The 21,959-nt window shown below is 43.7% G+C and overlaps 1 protein-coding gene across 2 annotated transcripts in view; it reads left to right on the forward strand.

The window, feature by feature from the left end:
- Window positions 1–10,533: 10,533 nt before the first annotated feature.
- Window positions 10,534–21,959, forward strand: part of DHX57 (DExH-box helicase 57) — a 40,566-nt gene continuing 29,140 nt past the window's right edge. For both annotated transcript variants that reach the window (XM_004582750.2, XM_058668044.1), the window contains exons 1-7: window positions 10,534–10,774; window positions 12,398–12,556; window positions 14,112–14,300; window positions 14,598–15,436; window positions 17,162–17,340; window positions 18,674–18,795; window positions 21,119–21,314. In XM_004582750.2, the coding sequence (XP_004582807.2) occupies window positions 10,557–10,774; window positions 12,398–12,556; window positions 14,112–14,300; window positions 14,598–15,436; window positions 17,162–17,340; window positions 18,674–18,795; window positions 21,119–21,314 (1,902 nt within the window). In that variant the 5' untranslated portion in view covers window positions 10,534–10,556. The remainder of the gene's footprint in view (window positions 10,775–12,397; window positions 12,557–14,111; window positions 14,301–14,597; window positions 15,437–17,161; window positions 17,341–18,673; window positions 18,796–21,118; window positions 21,315–21,959) is intronic.

Consider the following 21,959-nt stretch of genomic DNA (forward strand, 5'->3'; position numbering starts at 1 on the left):
TTTTTGTTGTTGTTCTGCATGTGGAATGTGGCTATTCGGCTTTACCAGCTGTATGTATTGAAAAAATTGGCCTTTTCCAGTGCCCTTAGCCCCTTCTTTAGGGTGACTTTGGATGCATAGGTTTCCTTTTCGATTCTCTTCTTTTCTTTTGTTCTATGTGTCAGTTTTTTTAATGCCAGCACCATGCTGATACTGTGTCTTTCTAATGTATTTTAAAGTTGGGTAGTATACTGTCTCCCAAGATCACTTGGTCTATTCCAGATCCAGTTGAATTTTAGTGATGTTTGTGTAGGTCTGTGAAAAAACGTTACTGGCATTTTTATTAGGGATTGAATTTATAAAGTACCAACATTTTATCAATGTTGATTCTTCCAATCTGTGAACATGGAATAATTTCCACTTCTGTATGTCCTGTTTGGTGTCTTTGATCAGTGATTTATAGTTTTTGTCGTACAGATCTTTCCTGTCTGGTTGAACTTATTTCTAGATGTGTGTTTGTTTATTGTAGCTATTGGAAATTGAACTGCTTTTTTTTTTCAGATAATGTGATTGGTATATAACAATACTACTAATTTTTGTGTGTTGTCTATGTATCTGTCAACTATGCTGAATGTATTGATTTTCCTGCTAGCTTCGGGGAGAAGTCCCTGGGATTTTCTGTAAGATCTTCTTGTCCGCAAACACTTACCCTATCCCGATTAGGACTTCTATGAATGAGTGAGTGCCGGTATGGGTCTTGGCTTAGTTAGCCTAACTACGGGCAGCAGGAGCAAGGTTTTGGTGCATGTCTAGAGACTCGAGACCTCCCCTCCCCCTTTGTTTTGGCAAAAGCCTTGGACCCTTTTGTCTCCACAGCACCTTGAGACTTGTGTGACCCATGCAGTTGGCAAAAAACCTGGGACCCTCCAGATATTTCCCTTCCCCAGCTTCTTCTGGTAATTTGGGGAATTTCTAGTAGCTTGATCGCGTCCTCTCCCTGGCTACTCCTGCCAGTACCCATCTCGTGGTAATCTTTTTTTTTTTTTTTTAAGATTTTGTTATTATTATTGGAAAGCCGGATATACAGAGAGGAGGAGAGACAGAGAGGAAGATCTTCCATCTGATGTTTCACTCCCCAAGTGAGCCGCAACGGGCCGGTGCGCGCCGATCTGAAGCCGGGAACCAGGAACCTCTTCCAGGTCTCCCACGCGGGTGCAGGGTCCCAAAGCTTTGGGCCGTCCTCAACTGCTTTCCCAGGCCACAAGCAGGGAGCTGCATGGGAAGTGGAGCTGCCGGGATTAGAACCGGCGTCCATATGGGATCCCGGGGCGTTCAAGGCGAGGACTTTAGCCGCTAGACCACGCCGCCGGGCCCCATCTCGTGGTAATCTTGTGATAGTTTTGTAATAAACAACTCCAGGATGTAAGTGGGCTACGTAAGTTGTGGTGGGCTACACAGTGCTATACTGATTGGCTAGGCTTAGAATAAATAATAGATACTTACATTTAGTAGAAATATTTCTACTACCCTGTACCCTGAAGCATGCTTCCTTGGACCCTCCCTGTAAAAGCTTGGTTATTATTAAACGGATAAGTTCACCATAACTGTCTCCAGGACTTCTCTGTTGAGGATGCTGTCGCCGTACTATGTTACCTGAATGGGTGATCCACGGCCGAGGGCTCCACACACCCTTTGAATACTCTGTTGAATAGAAGTGGTGAAAGTGGGCATCCTTGTCCTATTCCAGATCTTACATTCACCTGAACCTTTCCCTAATCAGGATAATGCTAGCTGTTGGCTTGTTGTAGGTAGACTTTATTGTATTGAAATACATCCTTTCATACTTTGTTTAGAAGAGGTTTTTTTAATCATGAAAAGATGTTGGGTTTTCTCAAGTGCCTTTTCTGCATCTATAGAAGTGATAATAAAGTTTTAGTCTTTATTATGTTGATGTGTTGTATTGTGCTTATTGAGTTGTGTTTATTGGGTCGTTCTTGCATCCTTGGAATGTGTATTGCTTGATCATGTGAATAATCTTAAATGTGTTGTTGGATTCAGCATCCTAGTGTTTTGTTGAGCCTATTTGCATCTATATTCATCAAGTATACTAACTAATCTGTTGCTTTCTTTTTTGTTGTTGTTTGCTTGTCTGTTTTGAGTATCAAGGTGGTGTTGACCTTGTAGAATGAGTTTGGAAGAGTTCATTTCTGTTTTGTTTGAATAATTTAAGAACTGCTGTTAATTCCTCAAATATATGGTAGAATTTAGCAATGGAGCCATTTGATCCCAGCTTTTCTTTGACTAGAGATTACTAGATCAATCTTGCCACTCGTTATTGATCTTCTGAGGAATTATTTATTTATTTGAAAGGCAGAGTTACAGAGAGAGAAAGAGAGTGAGGGGGAGAGAGAGAGAGAGAAGATCTTCTGTCCACTGATTCATTCCCCAAGAGGCTGCAATGGTTAGGGTTGAGTCAGTCTGAAGTCAGGAACCAAGAGCTTCTTCCAGATTTCCCTCATGGCTGCAGGAGCCTAAGAACTTAGGTCGTGCACCACTACTTTCTCAGGCATATTAGCAGGGAGCTGGCTTGGAAGTGGAGCAGCCAGGGCTCAAACCAGTCCCACAGGTGGCAGCTTAACTTGCTACACCACAGTACCAGCCCTTACTGGATGTTTTTTGGTTTTGTTTTTGTTTTGTTCGTTTGTTTGCCTCTTTGTTGAGGTATTTGTGTGTGTTATTTCTTCGTGGGTCAATCTTACTAAGAAATATGTGTTCAGGAATGTGCCTGTTGTAGGTTATCTGGTATCTAGGGAAGGGGAAAGAAAGGAGAGAAGCCACATTCAGCCTTCTAACTGCCCTAGTACCCAGGGATGGGGAATGGCCCCCGATATCAACTCAGTATCCCCAGTGTGGAGCTTCAAGGGTTCTGGTCAAGTGGTTTCAATAGTTCTGAAATGCTATTGATACCACCAATCCAAGGATGAGGAATCCCTGCCAATGTCCTTTGGATAACATAGTCAACTTTAGAGACTCCATTCACCCATTTGTTTTCTGTCATTGTTTAGCTGGAGTAATTGTCCAATTTGTTCTGTCCTCCTTACTCTGTTAGGGTATCAGATGTCTTTTGCTGGCCCCGATGGGCTACCATATCCTCTGTGTGCATCTGTGCTAGCCATCCACTGCTCCATATATTCCTCTGGTGAGACCCAGTTCTGATGCATGCACTCCACGGTCAGACCACCAATTCTGGATGTGAGAAACCAGGCCTCCACCTATGCCATCCAAGACCCCTGTGAGTCCACATACCAAGTCCCCACAAGTGTGCCATCGGGCAGCCAGTGAGCTTTCCCCAGGGGCCAATGAACTTCCCCCAGTGCCATTGGTGTACTGGGTCACCTGACTCAGACCCTGCCCAACTCCCCTCCCCCACTCCCAGGGCTCAAGGACCCAGCACCCACTGTGAAGACAGGTCCAAGGACCCTTGCCAGCAAAACCCAGCGCCCCCCCCCCCCCGAACCCCCATCCCCAGGGCTCATGGACTTGGCACCCACTGCACAGCTGGGCCCAAAGACTTTGACTAGTCAACCCAGACCCCACCAGACTCCTGCTCCTGGGACTCACAGACCTAGCTTCCACTGCATCCAGACTGGCATGGCTTGCCTCACCTTGGCATCCACCAGTAAGTACTTCAGCATGACTTAGTCTAGCCTGCCCCTAGTTCCAGCTCCTGCTGATGGGTACTACAGTCAGTCCCAAGTCCCAACCCTAATGTTGATTTGTTGATTTTTTTTTTTTACGGCCCAAACTGGCCTGGCCTGCACCCTGTCCTTTTTCTCAGATCTGCCCCAGACCTAACCCACGTGTATGCTGGCAGGTACTGTAACCTGACCTGGTCTGGGCTGCTCCTTGCCTTGGTTCTTGCACTCACCTGCAGAGACTGTTCTGACAAAGGAGTTCCCCAAACTCCTCTGTCAGATCTGCTCCCAGTGGCAGATTGACTTAGCCTACCTCTTGTCCTGGCAGGAACAGTGGCTTTGCCCAGCCGGCCCACACCCAGTCCAGTTCTTACTGATGGGTGTCACAGCCCAGCCATACCTGGTCCATGTCCAGAGACAGTTCTCAAGTGGTTCAGCCAAGACCTAGCCCAGTGCATTCCACACCCACCCTATCTCTCACAAGTACCAGTGGATGCTGGAGTCTAGCCCAGTCTGGCACTCCCCAGACCCAGTCCTTACCTGTGCCAAGGGAGACTGTAGCCATGTCCAGCTCAACCCACTGCGCTCATTCTGGCTCTTCCAATCACCAGTGGGAACCCCAACCCAGTTAGGGTGTCCGCTTAGTTCCCCAATCAGCCACAGATCTGGTGTGTGTCAACAGAGATGCAGTTCCGCACTCCCTCGTATCTTAACCAATTATATCTCTCCATCAAATCTCTTTTATAGTATTAAATTGTTTCTCTGTTCTCTTTAAATTCATTGAGTTTCCTTAAAGCAGTTGTTTTGAAGATTTATTAGAAAGGCAGAGCAACAGGGGGAAGGGAAGAGAGACCGTTTGCTAAATGGCCACAACAGTTGGGGGTGGGCCAGAGTGAAGGCAGGGGTCAGGAATTCTGTCTGCGTATTCATCTGCTGCTTTCCGGTCACCTTCACAGGAAGCTTAACTGGAAGTGGACTAGCCAGGACTTGAACTGGCACTCCAGTTTGTGAGGCATATGTCCCAAGCAGTAACTTAACGAGCTGAGCTGCTATTCCCATTCCAGCATAGCTATTTGGAAGTCTCCATCTGAGCATATGGAATTTGCAGTTCCTACATGTTTGGTTCCTAGCACCTGATTTGGTTTGCTAGGTGAGATCATATTTTTTTCCTGGAAGTTCCTGAGGCCTGTTGGTGTATGTACAATGTTGTTTGTACACTGAAGTGTAGCTTAGGACAATCTGGCTTCCTTCCAGACCTTCCAAGCTGTATTTCTCTGAGTCTATGGGCATTTCTGTTATTTCAGCTTGATGGCATCCTAAGCTGAGGCTTTCCACAAGTCTTCTCTTGGTGTATTCTTATGGTTTCAGTGCCACATATTCCCCAATCTTGGATTTGTCCCAAGTCCACAGTTGGTGTATTGCTCGGGATGATCAAGGGGAGCATTTCAGAAAGGAAAGGGCTGGCACTATGTCAGAACTGAAGCCTGAGGCGGATGCCATGAACTGGTCATCTTGGATGGGATCATAGACTGATGGACTGGAGTCAAGGGATTCTGCTTGAAACCAGAGCAAGTCCGAGGCTCCATTTGCAGGCACAGGCCTGGGAGCTGGAGCCTTTAGAATCTGCACAGGGTTGGGTTTTTACAGTCTGGCCCCAAGTGCCAAGACAGCCTTGTAGTTTCTTGCTATCTTGCTGGGGGTCAACATAGGTTGGTAGAGGCAGCTGCCCCAAGTGCTTGGGTACATTCTAGGTAGGTCTCCTGGTCACCAGGCCCTGAGCAGTGCTGTGAGTGCAGACAAAGCTCACATGAGATGATCTGAAACCATTCTGTCCCACCAAGATGCAGACCTCTGCCATCTGCAACCAAATTTAGAGACCGCATCCACAGGCTCTGGCCTAGGGATGAGACTTAAGAATTTGCCTACTGGTGCCCAGTGCTCAGTCCCAGGACATAGTTCTGTGATTCCCTGCTGGCTACCCAAGGTTCACTGTTCTTTGACCCCAGACTAGCATTAAAATGGGTCACACCTAGGCCTCACAGTCAGCAGGCCACATGATGTCTGGTACACACGAGGCCAGAGGTGATGTACACTGATACAAGTCCTTCGCATCATGGTGTAGGCTGAGTCTGGAGGAGCCGTCCGCAAGCTCCAGCGGTAGGTAGAGGCCCCTGGGCTTGTCAATCTCATGACAGTAACCCTGCTGAGGCCCCCAGCAAGGTCCTAAGCTCCTTCTCCTGCTCTACTCCACAGTGGCTGGCATCTTACTCTGCTGTCTGCTGACAACTAGGGGACAGGTGGCCATCTGGCTGTGGAAGATCTGTAGATTCTTGTACAGCTCTGAATTGTATTACACGAGCCTGACACAAAGCTTCAAGTCCAAAAACTGAACTGAGTTCCCTCCTCCTCTCCCAGCTATGTTTCTCGGAACTAAGGAGGTAGGCAATGCTTTACTTCTTGCTTTCTTCAATGCAGCTTTCCTGGTTGATAATACCAATACCAGGTCTGTGATCTCTCTGTGAGGGGAACTTGTGCGCTGGTCCATGAATAGCTGTTCAAAATGGGGAGAGTCACCAGGGTTGTCTTGCTCAGTGGCTATCTTGTTCTACCTCCTGTAAGAAGAGATATTTTAAATTCAATAAAGTATCTTGCTTTTTTCTGAATCTTTTTCAGTATAGATATTGCCTGGGCTGGATGGTTTTTAGGGTGAGGTTCTGATACATTGATACACATGTTCACAGTTCTAGAAAGAAAAGATAATAATGGATAAACAGCCTTTTGCTTTTTTGTTTGCCAGTTGCCTACATGCCTGGAGTTTGATCGAATCAAAGCTGGTACTTGAGCTGTGCACATGGTTTGCCAAGGTCTGCATTAGCAGGGAGCTAACAGTTCAGTATGAAATATAAGCCTCTTATTTTCCTGCACACCCCCCCCCCAAAAAAAATGTTCTGCACCTTAAATGTCGACAGATATCTTGTTAGAGTTACAAGTCAGTCTAGATTATCCTAAAATCTGCCAAGATCAGCAAAATTATACTTCAACACAACAAATGGCTAAATACTAAAATGAAATAGACACGAGACAGCTGAATGGTACCTTATAGCCATTTTAAGGTATATAGCAGCCGGTCCTGTATATAAACAAAATTGAAATGTCAATGAGCAGATCATAGGTTGTGGTTAGGACTTGCTTTTTTTGTTTTGTTTTGTTTTAACATACTGGTTACTCAAAACCATGTCAATTCCATAATATTGCAAATTGCTGTTGATGTTATATTGGGACTCTTAATTGACTGTGATGATATTCTACCAGCTCTAACTTTGGACCAGAAATGGTCTCCCCAAGAAACTGTTCAACCTATCTGGACAATAAGTAGCTGGACTCTATGCTTGGTATATGTTTGCAAGGAAAGAATCTTGATTGAATTTGAACTGTAATACTGCATCAAGGTGGAGGAATCCACCAGGGGGGAGGGGCGTGGGAGGGGTAGGGGGATTCCCAGAGCCTATGAAACTGTCACATAATGCAAAATAATTAATAATAAAAAAAAGAAATATAAGCCTCTTCACCCTCATCTGAATGGTTAGATGTCCTGACCTACAGGACATGACGCTCAAACCGTGAGGGTGGACTGGGAATGCCAGGCTGCTAGCCTAGGAAACACACAGACAGACATACTTTGTGAATGAAAATGCCCGTGCTCTTTATTTTACTCCTTCTATATATGCCTTCTTCTCCAGGGCAGGAGGGGAAGGGAGGCATTTCCTGGAACTAATCATCTATATTGAAACAGGGGAGGAACTAATTATTTGAACAGGAACAAGGGTGGAGGTTCTGTTCCGCTTGCTTTGCACGGGATGTTCTAGCCGCAGTATCCTGCTTGCTGTGGCCCTGTTTGCCCAAGGTAGGTTTTGCAGTGCAGGAGGTTGTCAGGCAGACTAACAAGTCTAAGGCCCATACGTCTGTAGCTCCTAACGGTTAGACCAAATGCCTGACCCTTAATTTGTTAATTTGCCTTAGGTTTGAAATTTTCCAAACTCTACTGCAAATGGAGTCACTAATTTTGGAAAGAAATTTGAAATTGTTTTATGCACCTTTTTCCACCCAGGAAAATCTCTGAATCGGGGTTGTTTTCCTGATGTAGCATATAGCGATTTAAAATTTTGTTTATCAAATTCAGATAGTCTGTGGCAAGTCCTAGCTCTACCCACCAGGAAGTGACCCAGAAAAAATAGAGGTAGAGGAACCAGTTCAAACCAGTGAAACATAAGTTGGTGCCTACCCACAGGGGGATCCATACTTGCACTATGCCCTGACTATAATGCATCAACATCATAAGAATGACCCTCTTGGTAGTTCATAACTGCTATGACACCATATGGAAGCAATACCATATGGAGGGGCAGGAGGTGGCTCCTCAATTCTGGGAAGTGGTCGTCCCTTTCCCAAAACTAAGGTGAATATTTTGCTTAGATACTAACAGACATTTGCTAAATCTCATAAAAGAGAAGCTGAAACAACCTGTGGTGCTGCTCTGCATACTGAGCAGTCTGCTCTGCGTCACTTTCTTTAATAAAACCCTCTTGCTTTCACTTTCTGGCTTGGCACCAGTCTGTCTCTCCCCACACTCAAAGATACTCCGACAGCCATGGTGATCCACAAAGGGTCCCTGGCTGCCTGGTATCAAAATCTCGCATTATGAAAGCATCTTTCTTCAAACAAAGGTTTTTATGGACATAGCTTTGGAATGTCACCATGCATTTGTGATGTACATCCTGGGTTTAAGAAATCTATGTCAAAGGGGTGAGCATCGTGGCACAACAGGTGAAGCCATGGCTGGCGTGCCCACATCCCACCACTGAGTGCCTAGGATTAGGTCCCCCCCTGCTTCTGATCCACCTTCCCACTGATGTGTCTAGGAGAGTAGTTAATGGCCCACAAACTTGGGTTCCTCCCCATACATAGGAGACACTAGAGGGAGCTCCAGGGGCCTGGACTAACCCCAGCTATTGGAAGTATTTGGAGAGTGAACCAACAGAGGAAGACGGATGTCTGTCTGTCTGTCTCTCTTTCTCTTTATTTCTCTGAAAATAACTAAACAAACTTATTTTTTCCTATTGCTTATCCAAAGCAAGATCTATTAAATACAAAAACTTCCTGACAGAGCAATCGAGAAAATAGTAGAAACAGTAGAAGTGGTGTCTTATATCTATATAAGTTTTACTTATAAAATGAGATTAGAGAGAAAGGGAAAGAGAGTGATCTTCCATTCTCTGGCCTACCCCACAGATGGCTGAAATCGCCAAAGTCAAGAGCCAGGAGCTCGGTCCGGGTCCTCCGCATGAGAGCAGTAGGGGTGCCCCCTGCCCCCCGGGACCACCGTCCATCACTCCATCCCCAGGCTATGAGCAGGGAGGCAGTGGAAGCCTTGCAGAGCCCCGGTGCTGCAGCACATTGGGCTGGTCTTTGATATACACCGATAGAGTGGCATCTGGATCTACAGGAGAACCAGTTTGATCAGCCTGTTCCGTTCTGATTTGATTCCTTGTTCCATCTCACATCTATGGGAAGGGAGGTCTCTGGTGACAGGAAGCAAATTTTGGGAAAGAGATCATTTGATTGACAGGTAGGCAGAAAGGATTACATGAGGAGTGTGACTTCCTTAACTTAAAAAAAATAATAATAGGGGGCTCGGCAGCGTGGCCTAGTGGCTAAGGTCCTCGCCTTGATCCCATATGGCCGCTGGTTCTAATCCCAGCAGCTCCACTTCCTCTCTATCTCTCCTCCTCTCAGTATGTCTGACTTTGTAATAAAATAAAATAAATCTTTAAAAAAATAATAATAATAATAATAGGGGCCTGGCACGGTAGTCTAGTGGCTAAAGTCCTTACCTTGCACATGCCAGGATCCCATATGAGTGCTGGTTCTAATCCCAGCAGCCCCGCTTTCCATCCAGCTCCCTGCTCGTGGCCTGCATCCTGTGGAAAGCAGTGGAGGATGGGCCAAAGCCTTGGGACCCTGCACCTGCATGGGAGACCTGGAAGAGTTCCAGGCTCCTGGCTTCAGATTGGCTTAGCTCCGGCTGTTGTGGCCACTTGGGGGAGTAAACCAGCAGATGGAAGATCTTCCTCTCTGTCTCTCCTCCTCTCTGTATATCTGCCTTTCCAAATGAGATAAGCGAACTTTTAGAAAAAAAAAGTTGTGTGTCAGAGAAACTCACTAGAAGCAGTCCTGTGGGGAGTGTGTTGCAGAGCGTGGGGAAGCTGTCTACTGCTGCTTCTCCTGAACTGCCTCTTTTAAAAGCTGCATTTTCCTAGTTTTTGTTTCTAAAATGTTTCATTCACATGTAATACTTGTACATGTTTTGTTTTTTTAAGGTTTGTTGTGCTTTTCTTAGGCAGATTTACAAAGAGGAGGAGAGACAGAAAAAAATATTTTCCATCCGCAGGTTTACTTCCCAAATGGCCTCAGTGGCCAAAGCTGAGCCTATCCGAAACTAGGAGCTTCTTCCAGGTGTCCCACGTTGGTGAAGGTCCCAAGGCTTTGGGCCATCCTCAACTGTTTTCCCAGGCCACAGTTAGGAAGCTGGATGAGAAGTGGAGCTGCCGGGATACAGATCATCACCCCGAGGGGATTCCAGCACTTGCAAGGAGAGGTTTAGCCGACCGAGTCATAATACTCGGTACATAATACTTGTACATAATACATAATACTTGTACATCTTATGGGGTACAATGCAGTATCACAAAACACTTTTACAGTATAATCTGATCATATCTAGTGGTCAGTATCTCTTCCCCATTCTTTATTTTCTTTAAAGTAGAGCGTATCCATAAGTCTGACATGGATGTCTATGTTAAATTTTTTTCTCTTGCAGGTGAAATGAGTTCTTCAGCGAGGCGGAAAGGCAAGCCAGGCAAAGGAAGCGGGAAAGGCTCTGCCAGAGGAGGAAAAGGAGGCCGAGGCCACCCTAGTAAATCTCATGGAAGCGGTGGCGGGGGCAGCGGGGGCGGAGGAGGCGGCAATGGAAAGGCTTCCAGTAGGATCTGGGATGATGAAGATGATTTTTATCTCTTCGGTGAATCAAATCGCTCATCCAGGTCATTGTGCTCTTTGAATGTTCAAACATGAGAGCAGTTTTCATCACTAATATGTAGGAAAATGGATGGCTAAGGGGGAAAAAATGTCAAATAATTCTGACCATGCATACCAGGAGTCTTCACAGTGTTCCTGGAAAATGCTTATTTTATATATATATATATATATATATATCTCCATTACAAGTTTTTTGTACCCAAGTAAACCTGTCTTTTATTCCCACTTTTCTGTGACCTTTTAAAATAGATTTATATGTATATAAATATACAGAGAGAGAGAAGGGGAGAAAGGGTACAGAAAAGGAGTGAGTGTATGTTTAAATGCATGCGCACGTATGGCAACTGTAAGACAATTGATGAGTTCAGGTAAAAAATTATCCTATATGTTTAAGATTTTTGAAAACCACAAGTTGGGAGAAAATGTTAAATTTGGGTAAGAGTAAGACTTCTTTTCAGAAGTTCTACTAAGTGATTAAAATGAACGACTATTTCTGCATTGCTCCCTGGTTTTGTGAGTATACAAATGTGATTCTTTTCAGTATGTTGGATTTTAACATGTTGGATTTTAAACACAGTGAAATTTTCTTCCATTTTTCTTGATGGACAAAAATGTGTCATGGAACAGGCCAAATAAAAAATATAATGAATAAAGTAAAACTTTAGAATTTACTGTTTTGAATATCAAAAATAGTTCTTAAAATTCTAAATTCCAAAAATGAATCAGTGCAATGAATTCAATACATATGTATCTGTATGTAACCATTTAAAATTGTTAGGAGATTAAGTTTAGAAATAGGTTAGTATTACTTTAAGAAGCACATGAAGGAAATAAAACAATTACATATGCTATGTAATTTTATTAAAAAGGTACATTTTTACTCCCAATAAAATAGTTAAATATACCTTGGCAGAAAATAAATAAATACATACAAACCTTGGCAGTAGAATACTAGCTGTTCTACCTTTGCTGATACCTACAATGCCATGATGCATGTAAGTGGTAGAAAATAAAGTTGTAACTATTACTAACCAGCTGTGCTACTGGGATACTGTGGAGGAGAATGTGGGGAGGAGAATATGCCTAGAGAGGAAGGGGAGGGATATAAAGAAATCTCCATAACTACAAAACTGTATCATGGGAAATAATAATACATAAATGTTTTAAAAATCATGTGATGTGGTTTTTGTTTTTTGTTTTTGCCTTTCTACAGTGAACCTATGTAATTTTATAATCAAGTAGTGATGATAATTTGAATTTTTTAAAATAGGGCCTGCAAGAAAGATGTGACTTGGTTGATTTCAGATTGAGTGCCTAATATAAGATGAAATAAATATCCTTTGTGTGTGACTTCTTTTTGAGCTCTGTTGTTAGGAGAAGGTCATTAGCTGTGCTTTTTCCAGCCGATGAATGAGTGAAGCCAGACTTAATGATGCTGAGTCTTCTTCCGGCAGTTCCAGTGTAATAGAGTGTGGCCTCGTTAGAAGATAATCTGTAGCCATTCATTGCTGTCCTTTGTAAAATATTTGACAGTTCACCTCTTGTTGTGTTTATGTGAGAACTTGGAGGAGACCGCAGAAGCTCTGATGGCAGGTAAGTGTGTAATCTTGCTCTGGTGTCCTTTGCAGACCTAGCAAAAGTACCATTAGCAAAGGAGAGCCACGCCCAAAATGGAAGCCCCAGGCCAAAGTCGCCCTGCAGACTCTGCGGATGACTTCTGAGAATCAAGAGAAAGTGAAAGCTCTTCTCCGAGACCTGCAGGAACAAGATGCGGATGCTGGATCTGAGTAAATTATTCTATTTGACTCAAATACTGTGTTAAGAAAAACATGTGGGCTCCCTGAAGGTCCTGTGCACCTTGGGCATGCTGTATCAATATTGATCCTGAAAGGTCATCAAATTAGGTAAAAGTGAGCCAAGAGAATTACAAGCGTAATTATTCAAAGACAGTACACATGACAATCCAGTGATTGCTTTATTGATAACCTTCCAGATAAAGCCCTGCGATGAGCAGGTACAGTTGTAGATGAAAATATTGAGTTGGTCAGATGAAGTCCACATAGGAGAAACAGCTGTTGCTCTCAAACGCTCTTCACATCCTCTGCCTGCTCGCTGCATTTTGGCTCTTTGGCTTTGTGGGTTTGGTTGAAGACATTCATTCTTTCCATTTCCTAAAATTAATGAATAGCTATATCATGAAGGGTTCAACTTCAATTTGCAACCTATCTACAAATCTTATCTGTCTCAAATGTAAGAAAGGGGATTATGCAGCAAAGCAAAAAATTAGGGATAGTTTCTTTTTTTTAAGGTTTATGTTTTTATTTGAAAGGCAGATTTACAGAGAGAAAGAGGGAGTGTCAGAGAGAGAAAGATCTTCCGTTTGCTGATTCACTCCCCAAATGACCATAACAGCTAGAGCTGAGCTGATCTGAAGCCAGGAGCCGGCAGTTTTTCCTGTTCTCCCGTGGAGGTGCAAGGCCCGAAGGCTTTAGACAGCCATTTACTGCTTTCCCAGGCCAGAAGCAGGGCGCAGCATGGGAAGTGGAGCAGCCAGGACACAAACTGGCACCCGTATGGGATCCTGGCACATGCAAAGCAAGGCTGTAGCCAGTATGCCATCACACCAGCCCCTATGTGTTTTTTTTTTTTTTCTTGTTCGTTTTTGTTTTTGTTTAGATTATTTATTGAAAGGGAGAGGACGAGACAGAGATCTTCCATTCTCTAGTTCACTCCCCAATGGCCATAATAAGCAGGTATGGGCCAGGTCAAAGCCAAGAAGTGTCATGCATGGGTACAAGAGGCCCACGTCCTTAGGCCAACTTCAGCTGCCTTCACAGGTGATAGCAGGGAATTGGATCAGAAGCTGAGCAGCAAGAACTCCAAGACTTTCCCGTAATGGGATATCATAGGATGCTGGCATTGCAAGTGGGTGCTTTACCCAGTATACTACACCATCAGCCCCCAGAGATAGATTTTATGAATAAGAGAAAAGATAGCTGAGGTTCCTGTGTTTAGGAACAGAGTCTCTGCGATTAGACTGTATTGGGTAAAATGTCTACTTGTTCCTGATTGGAGAACTTTAGGCAGTCACCAATCCTCTCTTAAGTTTTAGTTGATTATCTGGAAAATAGGGATTCCAGTAGTACCGTATAGGGTTATACAGGACTGTAATCAATGTCTGATAAATAGTAATTGCCACAATGCTAAATTAACAGTTCAAAAAAAATCAGTTACTGGAGAGTCACTCTTGGTGAAGATGATTCTTGGTGCCTTGAATGAAATTCAGCCCCTTTCGCCTTTCTGCATTTCGTATCTGATGTATGAAAATGTCGCCTTCTCCAGAAAAGGCTTTTCTGGGGAGGAGGTAGACGACGAGCCCGACTGCTGTGATGAGGAGCGCTACTGGCCAGCTGGACAAGAGCCTTCCCTCGTTCCCGACTTGGATCCTTTGGAATGTGCTGGCCCAGCCCCAGGGGAGCCTCCCGCCGCTGACCTTGCATTCTCACCCTTTGCAGTGCAGAAACTTTGCAGGTGACTGCTCCCATTGTGATGGGGAGTCAGGGGAGAAGTCACGGAAGCTGGTGTCGCACTAAAACCCCTGCTGCCCCTCCTTGGCTACTTTGCTCTTGTGTGGGTTGCAGCAGAGCCTGATGTGCCTGAGGTCTTCTCCTGTAGGGATGGGGGACTAACTGGGGGGATTAGGATTACGGGGCTAGTTTTTTCAAGGCCAGCCAGAGAATCACAATAAGCATATGTAAAGTGACTTTCACTTGGGTGAAGCATTAGAACTTCTTCCATGTCATTTGTGTCATGTTTTATCTTTGGCAGGTATGGTTTCGACCTTGAACGCTGTCAGGCAGCCCTGAGGGTTTGTGATGGCGATCTGGGGGCATCCCTCGAGTTGCTGCTCACCCAGTGTTTCTCCGAGAGGTTTGGAGAGAGGATGAAGACCTCCAGGGTGGCAGACCTGATAAGTCTGGACGAGTGTGTGCAGCAGCGGCAGGAAGAGGCCTTCGCCCTCAGGTCGATCTGTGGAGACAGATTCATAGAAAGGATTCACAACAGAGTCTGGACCATTGGGTTAGAACTGGAATATTTGACAAGTAAATTCTGTCAGTCCAAGCAAAAGGAAAGTGCCAAAAATGTGCCAGAGGCATCACCTGAACCCTGTAAATTTTACCTCAAGGGAAATTGTAAATTTGGATCCAGATGCAAATTCAAGCATGAAGTGCCCCCAAATCAAATGGTTGGAAGAGCAGAAAGAATTGTAGATGATTCTCATCTTAATGCTAATGAAGATGCATCATTTTTGTATGAACTTGAAATTCGATTTTCTAAAAACCACAAATACCCCTACGAAGCTCCCCTTGTGGCGTTTTACTCCACCAATGAGAATCTGCCTCCGGCCTGTCGTTTACATATTTCTGAGTTCCTTTATGACAAGGCCTTGACATATGCAGAAACTTCGGAACCTGTGGTTTATTCCTTAATAACCCTTTTACAAGAAGAATCAGAAATTGTCAAGTTACTTACACATACTCACCACAAGTATAGTATCCCTCCTGTGACTTCTCTGCCAGTACCCTCTCGGACCCAAGCAAATAATCCTGCCTATCGTAAACCGGTGATCCCAAATCATTCTTTTGTTTCAAATCCAAGTCCAGAAGGTATGTAAGGCATTGGTCTTGTGGAGGAGGACATTGAGAATGGTGGTGCATTTAAAAGTCAGAGCTTCTTAGGCTGCTCTGGGATCTGCCAGTGGTTCTGGGCAGGCCCAAACCAGAAACCTGGAATTCCATCCGAGTCTCTCATATTCATTAACGCTTGGGTCATTTTCTGCTGCTTTCCCAAATGTATTTGCAGAGAGCTGTATCAGGGAAGTAGAGCAGCAAGAATTTGAACTGATAGTTCAGTAGGAGATGTTGGCATTGCAGTGTATGGATTAACGTGCTGTGCCACAACTCTGGCCCCAAATTCACCTTTTTTTCTTTTTTAAGATTTATTTATTTATTTTTAAAGATTTATTTTTATTACAAAGTCAGATATACAGAGAGGAGGAGAGACAGAGAGGAAGATCTTCCATCCGATGATTCACTCCCCAAGTGAGCAGCAACGGGCCGATGCGCACCGATCTGAAGCCGGGAACCAGGAACCTCTTCCGGGTCTCCCACGCGGGTGCAGGGTCTCCCAATGCATTGGGCCGTCCTCGACTGCCTTCCCAGGCCACAAGCAGGGAGCTGGATGGGAAGTGGAGCTGCCGGGATTAGAACCAGCGCCCATATGGGATCCCGGAGCTTTCAAGGCGAGGACTTTAGCCGCTAGGCCACGGCGCCGGGCCCAAGATTTATTTATTTTTATTGAAAAGGCAGATTTATGGAGAGAAGGAGGTACAGAAAGATCTTCTATCTGCTGGTTTACTCCCCAAATGGTCACAATGCTGGAGCTGAGTCAATCCAAAGCCAGGAGCCAGGAGCCTTTTCTGGGTCTCGCACGTAGGTGCAGAGTCCCAAGGCTTTGAGCCATGCGCGACTGCTTTCCCAGTCCAGAAACAGGGAGCTACAAGGAAAGTCAGCTTCCCATATGTGATCCTGGCGGTTGCAAGGCAAGGATTAAGCCACTATGCTTTCGCACAGGGTCCAAATTTACCCTTTTAAAGTATACATTTCAGACACCAGAACTATGTTGTAGCAGGCTATACCAGGCATTCTATATGGCTGCCAGTTTATGTCTCAGCTACTCCACTTCTGACCCAACTCCCTGCTGTGGCCTGGGAAAGCAACGGAGAATGAGCCAAGGTTTGGTCCCTTTCACATACATAGGAGACCTGGAAAAAGCTCTTGGCTCCCAGCTTCAGATTAGTCCAGCTCAGGCCTTGTGACCATTTGGGGGTGGAACCCAGCAGATGGAAGATCTCTCCCTGACTCCTCCTCTCTGTGTAACTCTTTCAAGTGATGTGAATATATCTTTAAAATATATACACAATTAGGTTGCTTTTAGTAATTTTAGGGAGTTGTTATTGCCATCATTACTGTCTAATTTCAGAACACAATCACCCCAAGAAAAGGGCAGACTACCCTCATTTTCCCTTTCCCCTCTCCCCTGACACCCACTAAGTTACAACCAATCTGTGCAGTTGCCTGTTCTGGATATTGCATAGTAATGAAATCACATGATACGTGGCTTTTTGAGACTGGCTTCTTTTCTGAAGTAATGCTTTCAAGGTTCGTTCATGTTGTAGCCTATATGAGTGCTTCCCTTTACTGCTGAATATAGTCTACTAGATGGACACGCCACATTTTGTTTATCAGTTGATCATGTCATGGACATTGGGTTTGGTTTGCATCATGGTATTGTGGGGCTCTTGCAAAATGTTCCCTTATATTCCCTTCAAGTTGAAAAAGAATCAGAACCCCAAGAGGAGGCAGATGAGGATGAAGGTCCTGCACCAGGTATGGTGGAGAAGGAAAGCTATGTGAACCTTAAGAAAAAAAATTCCAAAAGATATGCCTGGAAGGCAAAGTCAGTACATGCTGAAAATGCTGAAATCTGCAAGCAATTCCAAAGCAGACAGGTATGGAATGCCGAGAGAGGGACTACCTTCACTCCCTAATGTTTGGATAAAGGGCATTGAATGAAGAAACTTTGTCTGCTCCTCCTCATATCTCTAGGGCTCTTTCACCCTCAGTAATCAGTTTCCACAAGCCACAGCAAAATAGGATTGCATGTGCTAAATTGTTCCAGAAAATCCCACAGCTGATGAATAGCAGTCATTTGCATTTCCACCAAATATTCTTGAAATCTTGTGCCTTTGGTTCCTTGATAAATAGCCTGATGTGTGAAAAGACTGTTTATATTGTGGTTAGCATTGGAAAAACTGGGGTGTAAAAGGAACAGGAGGGACTGTCACCCCATCCCAAAGGCTCATGAAATCAATAATATGCCCAAGATCACATAGCTGGTAAATGACGACAGAGGGGTTCAAACCTAGTTCTCTATTTCCAAAGTCCTTGTTTAAAATCTATTTACGTGAATGTTTTGTGAGAGAATCTGTAAGTGAACTCTGAGACAACTGGCTGTTGGACCAGGATGCGTTATTTAATCAGTTTGAGGGTTGCATTAAATGCTGTTTCAGGGCCTTCTAGTTTTAGTTTATATATAGTATGATATCCACAGGACATCAAAATATGAATAAAATTATACCATGAAATAAATAATAGGAAAATTCACATACTTTGATCAGTCAGGAAATGGCATGTTAGCATAAATTTCTTAAATTGTTCAATAGCACAATTATGATTTTTAACATGCATTACATCTTTATAGCATTAGCAATTGAAAATGAAACTATTTACATACATGTGATTAGCCAAAAAGTACCCTTATTGGCTTTGACTCCCCCTTTTCCCACCACTTTGTGATCCAGTATGGTAGCCCCTTGCCTCCTTTGAGCCTTTAACTTAAAATAAATTCATTAAAATTAAATATTCAGTTCCTCACTAGCATGGTCTGTATTTCAAAGGATCATTATTCACAGATGACTGAGGCATACTATATTGGATAATGGAGATATAGAACATTTCCATCCACACAGAAAGCTCTATTGACAGTGCTGGTACAGACACACATGCTAGGAGTTGAGTAGACTAAGAGAAGTTTGTTTCACTTACCAGATCTTCTAGCATGTTCACATACAGGAAGACTGCGTAGATTCTATAGCATACTCTAGATGTTTCTTTGAACAACCTTTTGGCTAGAGTCACCTGCATCCAATTGCAAATGTCTATGGTCTCATCTCTAGAGAACTTGTGAAAGACAGAAGAATGGGTCTAACTATGGGGTTCTGGATTCGAGTCTTTGTGAAAGGTGAGTAAAAATAACTGGTACCTTCTGTTTGTTTTGATTAGGCTTCCAGACAGTTCCAGACAATTCTGCAAGAAAGACAGTCACTCCCTGCTTGGGAAGAAAGAGGGAACATTCTCAAATTGTTGAGCAAGCACCAAGTAGTTGTCATAAGTGGTATGACTGGGTGAGAAAGTAATTTGTTCATAATGTAACTTTTTTTTTTCAGTTTTATTTATTTATTTTGAAAGGCAAAATGGCAGAGAAAGAGCATGAGTGAGTGAGCTTCCATCTGCCAGTTCACTCTCCAAATGTTGCAACAGACAGAACTGGGCTAGACTCAAGCCAGGAACCCAGAAACTCCATCCAGGTTTCCCATATGGAAGGCAAGAACCCAAGTACTTAGGCAGTCATTTGTGCCTTCCCAAGCATGTCAGCAGGAAGCTGGATCAGAAGCTGAGTAGCTGGTGCTTGAAGCAGTGTTCTGATACAAGATGTGGACAACCCGAGCAAATCCTTAACCCATTGGGCCACAGTGCCTGCCTCCATGATGCAGCTTTCCTTTATGTAAACCATGTATACCCTGGTTACCTGACTAGTTCTCCTGTGAAAACAAAGCCAACAAGCAAGAGCTGTTGTTAACTTTCACTTTCTCTTTTCGAATTAATATTTTTTGGAGACTATTGTTGCAACTTCTATAACTGAAAAAGCCATATTTAAAACAAACAATCAGACTCTCCAAAATGTTTACCTCTGCCTTGAGACAAATAGATGTAAAGTAGGGAGTTCAGCTGAAAACTTAACCAGAACCATATTTAAATTTAAAAAAAATAGCTCCAGAACATTTAGCTTGGGAATGTTTATTTCCTGGGGTCATTCTGATTTCCTTAAAGCTTTTATTCTTTTAAGAATAATTTGGGCCTGGCGGCGTGGCCTAGCGGCTAAAGTCCTCACCTTGAAAGCCCCGGGATCCCATATGGGCGCCGGTTCTAATCCCGGCAGCTCCACTTCCCATCCAGCTCCCTGCTTGTGGCCTGGGAAAGCAGTCGAGGACGGCCCAATGCATTGGGACACTGCACCCGCGTGGGAGACCCGGAAGAGGTTCCAGGTTCCCGGCTTCGGATCGGCGCGCACTGGCCCGTTGCTGCTCACTTGGGGAGTGAATCATCGGATGGAAGATCTTCCTCTCTGTCTCTCCTCCTCTGTGTATATCTGGCTGTAATAAAATGAATAAAATCTTTAAAAAAAAAAAAAAAAGAATAATTTAAGGCGTATTATCTTTCCTATTTCATACTCCCCATGTACAAACTTACTTAGTAGAGGCAAGTTGCAGGCTTAATTTAGTGATTTATTCAAGAATATACAATGTACTAATTAATTTATGGCCAGATTCACTACAGTAGCAATCTTTATAAAAAAAACTGTAGTTTATTTATTTGAAAGTAGAATTATAAAGAGGAAAAGACAGAGAGGGAGGCTCTTCTATCCTGCTTCTTTACCCAAATGGCCCCAGAGGCCAGAGCTGGACCACGCTGGAGCCAGCAGCCTAGAGTGCCCACCTGAAGCCTAGCACTTGTATAGGATGCTGGTGTTGCCAAGCAACAAACATAACCTGCCCCTGTAGTAGTAATCTAGTATCTTCTAGTTTCTTATCTATATGTGTGTATGTAAAACTACACAGATTATGTAGGATTTTTTAGTGCAAAGGATTTTGAAGTCCATGTATATGAAGAGTCTTCAAAAAGTTCTCAATGAATATTATGAAACAAACTGCATAGATCTCAGTGGATTTTTTGTTTGTTTTTTTGTTTTGGTATCAGAAAGTAGTCTCTTGCTGTGGTTTTTTTTTTTAAGATTTATTTTATTACAAAGTCAGATATACAGAGAGGAGGAGAGACAGAGAGGAAGATCTTCCATCCGATGATTCACTCCCCAAGTGAGCCGCAACGGCCGGTGCGTGCCGATCTGAAGCCGGGAACCAGGAACCTCTTCCGGGTCTCCCACGCGGGTGCAGGGTCTCCCAAAGCATTGGGCCGTCCTCGACTGCTTTCCCAGGCCACAAGCAGGGAGCTGGATGGGAAGTGGAGCTGCCGGGATTAGAACTGGCGTCTATATGGGATCCCGGGGCGTTCAAGGCGAGGACTTTAGCCGTTAGACCACGCCGCCGGGCCCCGTCTCTTGCTGTTTTAACCTCAGTCCACCTCTAGCCATATCAAATTAAAAATGCTCTTTTCTTCAGGATTCATATATAGAATTCACATTCTTACAGGTATTTGCAAATCATTTGGTGTCTTTCAGTAGTCCCAATTTTGCAAATGAGAATAGAATATGATTTGATTTCCCTGTTAATTTGAATGCAGATTCCTCAAATTGATCAGTTCTGGATATTAAACCAGTAAATCGTTTACTAAGTCGTCATTGTGATTAGCTTTATCACTTGATTGTGGTTGATTCTTTAGTTAACTAGCTCTTGAAAATTTATCTTAAGACTTACTTGATTTGACCTCCAGATGTGGGAAAACCACACAGATTCCTCAGTTTATTCTGGACGATTCTCTGAATGGACCACCTGAAAAAGTAGCTAACATCATTTGTACCCAGCCCCGACGACTCTCGGCCATCTCTGTTGCTGAACGTGTTGCTAAAGAAAGAACAGAAAGAGTGGGTCTGACGGTGGGATATCAGATTCGGCTAGAAAGTGTCAAGGTTTGTATGCTCTGCTGCTTTCTTGGTTATAGAAGTTTATAGTTTTCACATATAAAAAGTTTTGGAGTCTGGAAATTCATGGTCAATTTGAGCTATACATATCTACTTTCAGACTAAATTAAGGATCACCTTCGGTAGCAGTGAAGTTCTTTTATAAATATTTTGACACAGGAGTTCTCACTTGGTTATACTAAATTTCCTCTACAAAGATTTCTACTGTTTATTGACAGAAGTAACCTAGTAAATGCAGTTTTGCTTTTTTAAAATTAATTTTTTGAAAGGTAGACACAGGAAGATATAGAGAGGGAGAGAGAGATTGACTCCTTTATACACACCTGCAGCAACTGAGAGTTCACCTGGTGTTCCTGAGGATGAACATCAGCAGGAAGCTGGAAACAAGAGAGTGGAGGCTCGAACCCAGGCACTCTACTATAGGAAGCAGACACCTCATGTGGCAGTTAACTGTGCAACTAAACACTTGCCCTTGTTTTCCTCTTGAACCTGGGACTTAGTCTAAGGAGCAAACTCAAAATTGGTTTCATCAGCACTGGGGTATTTTGTAATAACTTTGATTGCCTTTTGTGAGAATATTATGCTTAAAATTCTGACATATAGGAGAAAAGCTTTTATTGTTGTCCACAGCTA

The sequence above is a fragment of the Ochotona princeps genome, chromosome 8 (genome assembly GCF_030435755.1).
Source record: "Ochotona princeps isolate mOchPri1 chromosome 8, mOchPri1.hap1, whole genome shotgun sequence".
In the NCBI taxonomy this organism is placed as follows: Eukaryota; Metazoa; Chordata; class Mammalia; order Lagomorpha; family Ochotonidae; genus Ochotona; species Ochotona princeps.